At 36.1% G+C, this 12,066-nt stretch overlaps 1 protein-coding gene across 4 annotated transcripts; it reads right to left on the bottom strand.

The window, feature by feature from the left end:
- Positions 1–112: 112 nt before the first annotated feature.
- Klp31E (kinesin-like protein 31E) lies at positions 113–11,350 on the bottom strand. Of its 4 annotated transcripts, XR_011416734.1 has the most exons (13): positions 10,157–10,298; positions 8,236–8,305; positions 7,255–7,393; positions 6,787–7,196; positions 5,981–6,551; positions 5,549–5,897; positions 5,349–5,492; positions 5,090–5,281; positions 4,210–4,412; positions 3,131–4,092; positions 455–566; positions 318–402; positions 113–260 (listed from the first exon to the last, which is right to left on the bottom strand). XR_011416734.1 is itself a non-coding variant. In XM_032437991.2 (12 exons), exons 2-12 carry the CDS (start codon positions 8,289–8,291, stop codon positions 192–194), a joined length of 3,180 nt encoding a protein of 1,059 aa, XP_032293882.1. In that variant the 5' UTR covers positions 8,292–8,305; positions 11,214–11,350; the 3' UTR covers positions 113–191. The 4 variants fall into 4 exon arrangements, 3 of the variants coding, with proteins under 3 accessions (XP_032293882.1, XP_032293881.1, XP_032293880.1); XM_032437991.2 differs by lacking the exons at positions 455–566; positions 10,157–10,298 and adding an exon at positions 11,214–11,350; XM_032437990.2 differs by lacking the exons at positions 455–566; positions 10,157–10,298 and adding an exon at positions 11,189–11,325.
- Positions 11,351–12,066: the final 716 nt, after the last annotated feature.

Below are 12,066 nucleotides of genomic sequence, written 5' to 3'. Positions count from 1 at the left end.
CCCACACTCTACAGGCTGTTAGAAAAACTGTGATGGATGCAATAAATAGAAGCACAGATATTTACGAATCAAACCCGTTATTTAATCAATCTCTACAAAGAAACGCTTCATATACATTTGTACAATGATTTATTTTATTATATAAAGTAAGGTTATTTTAAAATTATACAAATACATTTCTAAGAACCATCTTACTGGAAGGACACTGATCCACTCGCCATAATTACATTCAGTTGGTCAAGATGATGTGGTGTAAGTGTCTGCGTATACAAATCAAAATACAATGTTTGTCATTTAAGCCATAATATAATACGTACTTGGTTAGGTAAGCCTGTTTCTCCAAAAAGGAGGTCGTGTCGTCGTGCAGTACGTCCGCGTACTTTCGGACTTTTATCAGGGCAACTAAAATTGAAATATAAATAAAAAATAACAACAAAACTTCTTGATTACTAACATTCTGAAACATTTTTTAGTAATCCGAGGAATTGCATACTGTTTCGAATAATTGGTTGATTGTTGAGTAAACTTCATTTGTACCTAATAATATCGTGAGCACTCCAAATTTGCTTGCATCATGTAAAAAAAAGTACAATATTCTTTTTTTTTAAACGAGTATTTTACAAATTTATCATTCAATGTGTTGTCTTTTTAATATTTTAATGTTAAAGTCGTTTTATTTGTGGTCTTAGGGCTCTTGATTTTCTTAAGTTGGTTGCGTCATTGAAATGGATTCATACATTTCTTTAAATTATATTTGTAAGTCAACTTGCCAAATTAAGGCTCGTTAGAAAATTGAAGGTCGAAAAGGTAACCTCACACACCTAATCATGCTCAGAGATATATGCTAAACTGTCTATCTCTTGTGACTGCTGACGAACGGCAGGTTCCCTCAGAGGCCACTCAGCAGACTCGCAGGCGCCCTTTCGAATGATCTTTGATCACAGTTAATGGCCACTCTGCTCGTACATTAGGTTGTCGACTCTCCGCTCTGCATTGGTTGGTCCCTCTTTCTTTATGTTTCTGTCCCACATCTGTTTTTTCAACTATGCGGTAGATACCCAGCACGAGGATTCCCCGAATACTCGGTAGGTCATTAGGGATGGTTAGTACCCCCATTGGTTGGGCCCCCGTTTATCTTTCTCTCCCCTACTCGTTTTTCAACCATGCAGTAGATACCCAGCACGAGGAATCCCTGAATACTCGGTGGGTCATTGGGGATGGTTGGTACCCCCAGCAACGACACGACCAACCTCCTGTCCCGGATCTCAGCAAACAATAAATTTTACTCCAGATGTCCCAGGAAAGAGCAAGCTGGGCTGCGGCGAAGCCCAAGAAAAATTCCTTACAGTTGGCGCCCGAATAGAGCCTCCGAGATTGGCGGATTTGGTATATTTCCTCCACACAAGCAAGAAGAAGAATGTTAACATGTAGGCTTACCATGTGGCCATGGTCTTATGATTGGACCTTACCTCATAGGGCATTCAGATAACAGACAGAGCAACAGAGCGGCGACGAAGTAACAGAATCACAACAGTGACGTGGAAGTGACGCACCGTTACAACTCCGCGAGAGAGAGAGAGAAGCAGTGTAGACAGTGAGGCCGCCCGACACCTGTAGTAAGGAAACCGAACAGCGCTGCGAGGGGAGGCTGCGAAGCGAATATAGGAGAGCACCTTAGGAGTGGCGGACAATCTTTGATACGCGATCAATGTAACCAAATCGGAAAGAAGTATTCGCGACATGCGTTAACTAGAAATCTTCGGTAAACTTACGCAACAATTTCGGCATCATACCTGCAGTTAACTGGCTGTTTAATTTATTGTCATACTCTAAGTGACCCCACGTGATTCAGTAATAGGGTCCCCAACGATCGATCCCTCGAAGGATAACAAAGGGAACTTCACTGAACATTCCGAATTCGTGAAACCGAGCAGACCAACAAAGAAACCGTAGGACAACGAGTGATTCCACCGACTGCGTAGATACCGAGAACGCGTCTACTGAATTCTACACAACCTAATCGGGTTGCAACTTACAACCACTAGATCCTGCCGTCGCACATGTTTGAAATCTGTTTCATGAACCCAGTTGGATATCCGGACCATTGACAACGGAGAGGAGATAGCAGCAACGAACGACACGGTTAACCTGGCCATGATTGCAGCCATCGCGACAGGGTCCAACCGGCCGAGGAAGAACAGGTTTCCTAAAACCTGTGCTCCGTCAGCGAGCACAGCCCTAATTTGCTGGGTGCTCTGTACGCGGAGGCGCCGACGGGGTTGGGCGCTCCAAGGGCATATACCGAGTGGTGCAAGGGAATACTCAGCAGAGACAAAGCCACAAAAATAAACTCAGGAGGCGAGATTTGCTGCCCACCCTAGGGACACTGGTATTAGTATGCCAACACAACGTTTCCATGACGGCCGAGGACATCGCGGACAAACTAGTTTAAACATTCGACAATAGAAGATAGGAGAAGAAGAAGACTTAAGAGTCCTCAGCTAGTGACAAAGCGGGCGAATTAGCTGGCGACCTGATTATAAAGCCCAACGACTTAGACTTGGAGCGAGCGAAGAGAGATGAGTTAACAAGCAGCAGGGTTTACGAGAGCAGATATCTATCGTATATCTATGTGTATATCCCCTCTAGAGATAAACTAAGTAAGCAAGCAACAAGATGTTGAGATGTCCGTCTCCACGTGAGTATAACCAACAGGAAAAACAATACACACAAGCCTTGAAAGCAGAAGATGTCAATGCAGTGCTTCCTGTTGGTTCGTCCTTATGAGATTGGAAAATAAATAATAACTAAGTTAATAAAATTGCCTCACATAATTGTCTCGATACAAATGAGAAATACTAAATCCTGATTAAACCGAATGTTGACGGACTGTCAAACAGATTCTGTCTTGCAAGCGAAACCCCGATTAAAAGCAAGGACCAAATATTTCCTAACGTTATTTTTCATAACAGCTCCAAAGATTTTAAAAGAACGGTAATGTTATATACATTCCCTGGCTGTAGAGACCGCTGGCGATAATAATCCAGGCATCGGTTTTAAAAATGTGTATCATTTGGACTAAAACTTATAATTAATACTAAATGAAGGGTTATTAATAACTAGCTCTTACTTTTCAATATCTGTGTTGGATGGCGAACATCTTGTTTCCGGCACTTGATCTTCGATAAAGGATGGTTCTTCGCGCGGAATATCATAAGTTCCGTTGCTGATTAGAGACTTTTGCGACCAGCTGCGATTTAAATTATTTAAGCGAAGCTTGTCATCCATATTTAAAGAATCAAATAAATCCAAAATTTGTTCATTATTGCTGTTTGCCAAAAAAAATTGCAAAATTTGCTGTTGTATGCCACTTTCATGTTGGGCTTCTTTAAGTAAGGCTTCATGTTCTTGCAAACGGTTTTCGATCATTGACGAATTGCACGTAATAAATATTGCGTTGTCTGACAATTTTTGAAGCAAGTATTTTGCTTCTTCCACTGTACTTATTGTGTCTAAGATGCCCTGAATTTTAAACGCATCATTGTGCGCTGGGTCTTTCATATCTTCAAACTCCATAATAGCTTTTTGAACATGTTCTATATTTTCCTGTACATAGCCTATATTTGTTTTTAGATTATCTTCTTCGTTTGAATACTCAGATCCCCCTTCAACATTTTGCGGATCTTTTATTATTTTCAATTCTCGGCAGAGTTGTTCCCTTTCTTTAACAAGGCGTTCCAATTCAGACTCCAATTGACTAATTAATTGCTTGTTTCTGGCCGATTGTATTATAGTGCGAGATAATGTTTCCCAACGATGATGCAAGGAGCGTGTTTGTTCCATTTTGGACGCTGACTGTTTTGCCGTTCTCTGCCATACATGCCCACTGCGTTGGCTTCTGCGCAGTGCGGACACTTCTTCAGTTTTCCTTTTCAATATTTGCTCCTTTGCACTCATTTTGGCTTGTAAAGACAAAACCTCATTCTTTTGCCGTCTCTGCTCCTTACGTAATTGGGCAATTTCTCGCGTTTTTCTTGTATTTTCCTCTCTATGCTGGCTTGTTTGCTCTGATATTTTCTTCATTAACCTTACCTAAAATATTTAAATATTTTTAATAGTTTAATTTGGGATGCAATGGTTATTATTAGTATTATCTTTTTGAATCTTAAACTAGTATGTTTAAATTCTTACATTTAATTGAGTACTTGCCTTACTACATTTTAATTCATTAAGTTCCATTCGCAAGTTTTGCAGTTTTATTTCTTGTGTTTTGAGCTCCTTTTGTTGTCGAATATGTTCTCTTTGTGTCTGTTGCAATCTTTTGAGTTCGCGGTTCATGTCGTTAAGCTTACGCTCATATTCCATTTTAACTGATTTTAAATTGTCTTTTGGTTGATTATTTGAAGAGGAAGCTGCAAAAATATTACGATTTTTCAATATGTTAATAGAATGTTTTAATTTATCGATGGATCCCCACGTTTCTCATTTATCAACAATATTGGTTTCCAGTCTCAGGTTTTATTTGATTAAGTTCGGACTCCTGTTCTTTTTTATATACGACGAGATATTCTCTATAATGTTTAAATCTTGGATCTGAGGAAACCACTACAAATTGTAAGCCCCAACATCCTTCAAGAATTCAGAAATGATTGAAGCTTTTCAGGCAATTCCCAATTGGTGCCCTCCAGGCACCCCCATCCAGCGAATTCAATAAGCAAGCCAGTATAACTGGTCTTCCAGTGCGTATCAGCATTACCAATATAGGAAAAATATAGGATTGCCAGCGCAAACCACTTTAAACGCCATAATATATATAAATGAATGTACAAATGTATGTTTGTATAAAAATGTATGTAAGCATATGCACCAGAATATGATGATCGAATTTGTAAATTTAATTTTTATAGTCCAATTCTACAACCGGGATTCGAGCGTGCGAAAATTGAGGCAAAGGGTAATATTCACGGCAGATAGCATAGTATAGTATATATATTTGATTTAATGTAAAATACAAAAATAATGCAATTCCATTTTTGAATATCTAAGGTATAACAAGATAGTCTGAACAAAGTATCACCTGAAAACTTACCCATATTTGCTAACACCTCATCTCTTTCCTTTTGCGTACTAAAGATTTTCGATGTTAATGCAGTCAGCTTTTCTTCATAGTGTTGCCGCATAACTTGCATTCTCTCTTGAGACAGCTCCAACTGTTCAATTAATTTAGTTTTTATTTCTATATCTGAATTAATTTCATTTAAATCATCTTCCATTTCTTTTTCTGCAAAGAAAAAAATTAAAAACGAAATTTAATACATTCATTTAATATACTCCTAGTTTATTATTACCATTAGGATCACTTTCGCTGTCTGAAAATTCCAGTTCTATTAAATGATTATTTTCATTTGGTATGCCAGGTAATGAGCGAAACATTAAGAGTTCCCGTTCTTTCTCTAAGCCTCTTTTTGCTATGTCTATAATAACGTTCGGATCTGCGAAATATAAACTATGAAATATTTATCACAATAGCGTTTATAAGAATTCTTACCGTCGCGAACTGTTTTATTCGCACGTGGTGAATTTCCTGTCGAATTGTATTTCTTCAACTGTTGACACATGTCTTCCGATTCTAGTAATTTTGCTTGTAATTTTTCAATCTCAATTATATAATTTCCAACCATATTGGCAACTGTCATATCAGAGCCGTCGCCATTTGCCCATTCGTGAGTTTGTTTTTCAAGTTTAAGCTGTGCATTTCGGTCTACTAAGATGTTAATAGTCTCCTGCATTGATTTAAGTCGCTGCTGTAATCGTTTATTATCAGCCAATAACATTGTATTTTCATAAAATGTGTCTGAAATTGACGTATTCCCTTGAGAATCTAACACACGTTTACCCTGAAAAAAAAAAAACAGTATTACAATATGGCATTATTATATTATTATTAGTTCCCAATTGATATTAAACAAGTTGTATTTACCTGTTTATATTCCAAAAGCTCCAATTGCAAGGCTGCGACTTCTCTTCGCAATAACGAAATTGTTCGAGAACTTTGGTCTTGGTTAATCTGAACTTTGTTTTTAATATTGCGGGCTCTATTTGCATACTTCAATGTATTCAATGTTTCCATAAAGTCCCGATCACTTGGAGATATGCAGGCAATCATTAATGTTTGACTATTACCTCCCAAAGAATCTTGTAGAAGTCGTGTTAGCTTTGAGTCTCGATATGGCACATGCGAAGCCTTCTTTGATTTATCTCCCAATGCAGAAATACAATTTCCAAGTGCTAGCAGGCCACAATTAATTGATATTCCCTCGCGGGCACGTTCTCCTGTGGCTAATGTTCGTTTTAAACGTTCCGAACCAGCTAAATCAACAAAATGAAACTTAGACGTCAAAGTTTCAAAGTCGCTATCCACAAAATTTACTTTTGGCTCAACTACATGCTGTCTGCGAACAAATATTGTGAACACTGCATGCGATCGAGAAGATAGATCATTCATTTTAGTTGAAGCAGTTGTTCGGGCTAAGGCGCCTTGCTGGAGAAATCTGTGACAATATAATGGAAATTGTAAGGTGGGAAATACATTTTTTAAAAAGGTTGCAGGGTGAGAGCAATATTTTTAATTTCAATTTTAAAAAACTTGCCGATTCAACGGTGGAAGCTATTCATTGTCTTGATTTGGGTGTAGCAAATCTTATTTTCGAATGAAAAGTTTATCTGATTACAGGAAGCATGAGCAAGTGATTTCTCTGTTCCAAAATTTAGCAATGATCTACTCACTTTAGGGCCTCTTGGGGTTCATTTATAGGTTTAATTGTTGCACCCGCTATATTAATTTCTCCGTTTCCACTTTCATGAATTTTAAAGGTTGAATTTTTATTGAATGGATCTAAAAGATCAATAATATCCTCGTTGTATAGTTCTATAAACTGGACAGCCACACTAAATTGTGAATTTGTGACGGAAACGTCACTATCTTCTGGATGCTGCATTCTTTCAATACCGGCGAATATATGTCGGATTGCGCGAGGTATTATTCCAAGACGATAGTCGCCAGAAGTGGGGTCAAGTCCCGTCCCCATTGTGTATGTCTTCCCAGAGCCAGTTTGACCGTACGCAAGTACTGTAGCGTTATAGCCATGTAAGGTTCCCTCAACCAAACGCTCCACACATTCGGTATATATATCACACTACGAAATAAAGAACATTAAATAAATTGATTTTTTGTGGTTGTTGCTGTAAACGTACCTGATTTGAGTCCACGTCGTATACATAATCAAAGGTAAACGCCTTGTCAGATCCTAAAACGATTTGCTGCTCACCAGGAGTTACGGTTGTGCATATTCGGCACATATCAATTAGCTCCCTTGAATTTTGCGGACGGATTCTGTATAAATCCGAAATATAAAATCAAATTTTGGTTTGAAAAACTAATTACCTTAGCTTACTTTATTCAAAAGGTCCTAAATAATAACGCAGTTTAATGGGAAATACATTTGTTTGATATGCATATATTTCAGTTTTACACTTAACCCCTGCAATTTTCGTTAATATGTGACCATAAAAACCGAATTTATTCAAGCAAATTGAAATTTTAATTCTTCAAACATTCAATGATGCTTTCCTAGAAACTTATTAGTTTTGGGTGCACCCTTTCTGTATAGCTTTGCATCCATCTGTAAGCCACGGCCGGCTATCGGAGCCTGCCGTCTTTCTATTAGGCCATTCCGCTTGAGATAAACACGTTGAATTCTCCCCCAAAGTACAGTTAAGGGAGCCCTAATACAACGTCATTTTTGGTCCCAATATATTATGTTGTCAGTTCAAACAGACATCATAGTATCCTACGATCAGCCTAGGTCGCCGGTAATTTGTTTTTAATTTGTTTATAGATTTATAAACTTCATATTTGATTTAGTTAACACATATATTTAACACTTAGCAGGAATACGCATAATAGTTTTTAATAATTATTAGTATTACTATATGCATTATATTGAAAAATTAAAGTTATACTTCTACTCGATTTTTAAGGTTTTTCTTCTAGATTTAAATTTAAATCTCGGTATAGTTACAATGTAGGAGGCGATGGCCCTAAACCAAAACAAAGGTTAAAAGACTTAAAAAAAGAACCCATTTTTACTATCATTAAGTTATAGAAAAAATCATTTTTGACTTTGTATTTGTTGCTAAACAACCAACACCAAGTTTTGTTTTATTTTTACTCACCGTACTGCAACTCGAACTAAGCAATCCTTATCGGCAGCATCAGCTTCAGTAGCCATGATGGATTGATACACTAAAATATATAGAATTCTATTAATAGTCTGTGGGTATATTGTATTGTCTGTATAACTAATTGTAATAACTATTTGTGTGATATTAATTAATTGAATTAATACAATCAATAAATAAAGTATAGATTCTTTACAAATCTTATAATACTGAGATTGTATGGAACAAAGCCTAAATAATACAGGTATTTTCTACGAACGCACATAAGAATATGTGTGTACGTGTGTTTGTGTATGTATGTATGTATGTGTGTGTGTTAGTGTATGTATGCATATACGAATATATGTATGTATTCATGCATCTTTGTTTTCTAATACCAAACGAAGACCAAGCTTATTTGTCCCTGTGCTGCAAATTTAAATATAACGAATTTCTGCCAAGTGCTCTCCTCCTCGATTCTCAAGAATTCATGTAGGCTCTGCAGATTTTCATGCCCAGCTATTAGTGTGGTGATTTTTTTGTGTTTTTTTTGTTGTTGTTGTTTTTTGTTGTTGTTTTTTTGTTGTTGTTTTTTTGTTGTTGTTTTTTTGTTGTTGTTTTTTTTGTTGTTGTTTTTTTGTTTTTTTTTTTGTATGTGTGTTAATTTGTATGTAGGTACATATGTATTTATGTACATATGAATGTATGTACATATATATATATGTGTGTGTGTGTGTGTACGTGTGTGTGTCTGTATGTGTGTGTGTGTGCCTGTGTGTGTGTGTGTGTGTGTGTGTGTGTGTGTGTGTGTGTGTGTGTGTGTGTGTGTGTGTGTGTGTGTGTGTGTGTGTGTGTGTGTGTGTGTGTGTGTGTGTGTGTGTGTCTGTATGTTTCTATGTATGTATGCGTGTGTGTATGTTTTCACATGCCTGTATGCCTGTTTGCATACACACACGCAAACATGCATTGTCATATATATACACACATGCGCACATACGTATTCAGCATGCATACATACATATGATTGTGCATGTATATATATATATGTGTATATGTATGTATACATGCATATATATACATATATATATATATATATATATATATGCGTGTGTATATGTACATATGTATACATGCAAGCGTGGTATCCGGACATGGTATCATACATGTACGCATGTTGGCATATATATATAAAACAAACCTGCACACATACATACATACAATCAGGCATACATACGCAAATTTAAAACTCGCCCAAACATTTTTTGAATCACGTTTCTACCGAGGAAACTTGTATTCGTGAAAAGTGTGAATTGATTTTCCCTAAGAAGAATGAACCCGAAACGAAACCCACCAAATCTTTGACCCCCATTTTCACCAAGGAGGATTTAAACAAAGATCTTTAATAATTAGATCGGATAGAAAACAACAAAGTTTCATACGTTTTTCGCAATTGTTCCACACATGCGGGTGGAATTTCCCAAAAACCACTCTTTATCACATAATGTAAGTACATTAAAATTTCCTAGTTCTTACGGTTTGGGCTGTGCCTTGATCAGCCAGTCAGTCGGGACAAATAGTTTTATGTATAGAAATAATAATCAGCATAATGAAAAACTTTTCGCTTTATAGCCTTCATCTTTTACACCTTACTCTAATTAGCTGCCAATATTAGGTAGTAGAGAACTTGTTAATAACAAAATATATATACATTTAACAAAAAAAAAAAAATGAAGTGTTCAGGGTATACCCTAGTTGGGAACTACTGACAAGAACCTCGTGTTCCTTTTCTTCCTTATATCGGTTTGTTCAGTTGATTTCTCGGCAGACGAAATAAATTATTTGTTTACATTTTTAAAGTGCTTGCTAGCTTAACAAGGAGAGGGGGTAGCCAAATCTGATGCTGATTGCAAAAAATTCAGGGTACTTCCTTACTTACTTGTTTTAATGGGAAATTGCTTTCTGATGCTTGTCACCAATTTCGAAAAAGATAGCGCTAAGACAGAATACGGTTATTTTGTGACCAGTTATAAAAATCCAATTAATTTTAACTTTGAACAGTGCAAAGCCTTCTCCGTTATATTTTAAACAATTGGGAATGATTTCTTTTTACAGATTTTAAATTTCTTTGTGACAATTTGACAAGTGGATACCGTTTGGTTAACCTCCAGTTAATATATAGATCGATTTTTATCGATTGTATACCGGGCAAGTTGTCGATTATTGAAAATAAAATTCAAATTTCAAGAAATTCAAGTCGAACTCTTATAGGTTCTGAAATCAGCGCGTTTATACGATCGGATAGACGGACATGGGTAGATCGACTCAGCTATTATGCCCTCGGGTACGAGATGCTTCCCTCTGGCTGGTTCATACATTTGCCAAAAAGACAACAATTTACCCTGTTTACACATTTTCAATAGTTTTAAGGTAGATTGCGAATTTCTAAAGGTAGATCGCTGCCTAAGTTATTTACACATTTGGTTGCCCTGCAAATTTCATAATGATTCAACAGTTATTTGGGCTTCAAATGGCTTGTAGGCGTCCATATGTTTGTGTATTTGTGTATGTACAGAAGCTGATGTAGATAGGCGCTGAGTTCAGGGGCATTTCGGATTAAAACACAGTAACCTGTTTAAGTATATGATTAGTAAGTAAGTTTAAATATGTAGGTATGACGTATTTGTTATTGTTTTTATAAATATAAAATGACATCAATCTGTTGATATTGAATTTCATACATTTGTTGTTATTTTGCGATTCAATAAAACAGAAATCACTTCCTTTACATTTATAATAATAATAATATTGCACAAGTATATGTGTGTGTTAAAATGAGCAACAAACAAATGCATATACAACCTATGTAATTAAAAACACTCGACACCTGCTGTTAACAAATAGTTACTCAGCCGTAATTGAATTTCCATGTATATATAAAAGAAATTTCTACAATGCAAATATGACATACCAAACAGAATAAGTATATTTAATACCTGTTACACAAATGTATTAGGTATTCTTTAAAGATCTACAGCTTTTCTGTGTATTTACATTCCTATATGCTCTTTTACAATGGGGCTGCATGTCAGTGATGGGTTGCTCACGAGTAAGTGAACAAAAAAGTGTTGCTCACTGAAATGAACTATCGAGCGTGTTCCGTTCTTATTGTTTTTTTCTTCCAGCTCAGCTGTTCACTGTTGATCAGTTATTCGTCTGTTCACAGTGTTCATGTCGAAAAGTAGTTATTTTAGTCACTGTTTTTTGGGTGTGACTGACAGTGTTGCCATTTATTTAGCAACCAAAATAGCTAGATCTTATTGTAACGACAACGGAAAACAGTCAAATGTTGTACATAAAGCTGAACAAAAAGCTGAAAATGTAGCAGGGTTTTTCTTTAATATTTGTAATAAAAGTAATAGAGCATTCAAATAAAACTAAATTTTAAAATTCTAAATATTTTAAAAACCAAACATAGATGTTATAATTGATTTAATTAAGCTTTATAATAACAATATATCAATTATGTCATCTTTGTTCTCATCCTTATCGTCGTAGGATTTGTCAGCTCCGACTAAATGCAAATTATTTGCCGGAAGTTTATTGTCAAAGCAACACTTTCCATTTTGTTGCAATCTATATTTAAAAACGAGAGTAAAGACACGCAGTTAAGTATTTAGGTATTAATTAAAATGATTATCTTATACATGCAGATGCATTAAGCGTTTCGAAATTTTTGTGTATGCACAACAGTGTCAGCTTCGCTCATTGTGAGTAAGGCTTAGACATATCTATATTAATTTATCATCAAAAAATAAGGGATAAACAAATAATTCGGATTTTTTAAGT

Source organism: Drosophila virilis, chromosome 4, assembly GCF_030788295.1.
Source record: "Drosophila virilis strain 15010-1051.87 chromosome 4, Dvir_AGI_RSII-ME, whole genome shotgun sequence".
In the NCBI taxonomy this organism is placed as follows: Eukaryota; Metazoa; Arthropoda; class Insecta; order Diptera; family Drosophilidae; genus Drosophila; species Drosophila virilis.
The sequence above is the reverse complement of the archived record's forward strand: the minus strand, read 5'-3'. Positions and strand labels throughout refer to the sequence as shown.

Coding starts and splice junctions, on each gene's coding strand:
- Klp31E (XM_032437989.2), bottom strand. Junction 5,282..5,348: donor CAGCGAAAGTGATCCTAATG/GTAATAATAAAC, acceptor TTTTCTTTGCAG/AAAAAGAAATGGAAGATGAT. Junction 261..317: donor AAACAGGCTTACCTAACCAA/GTACGTATTATA, acceptor TTGTATACGCAG/ACACTTACACCACATCATCT.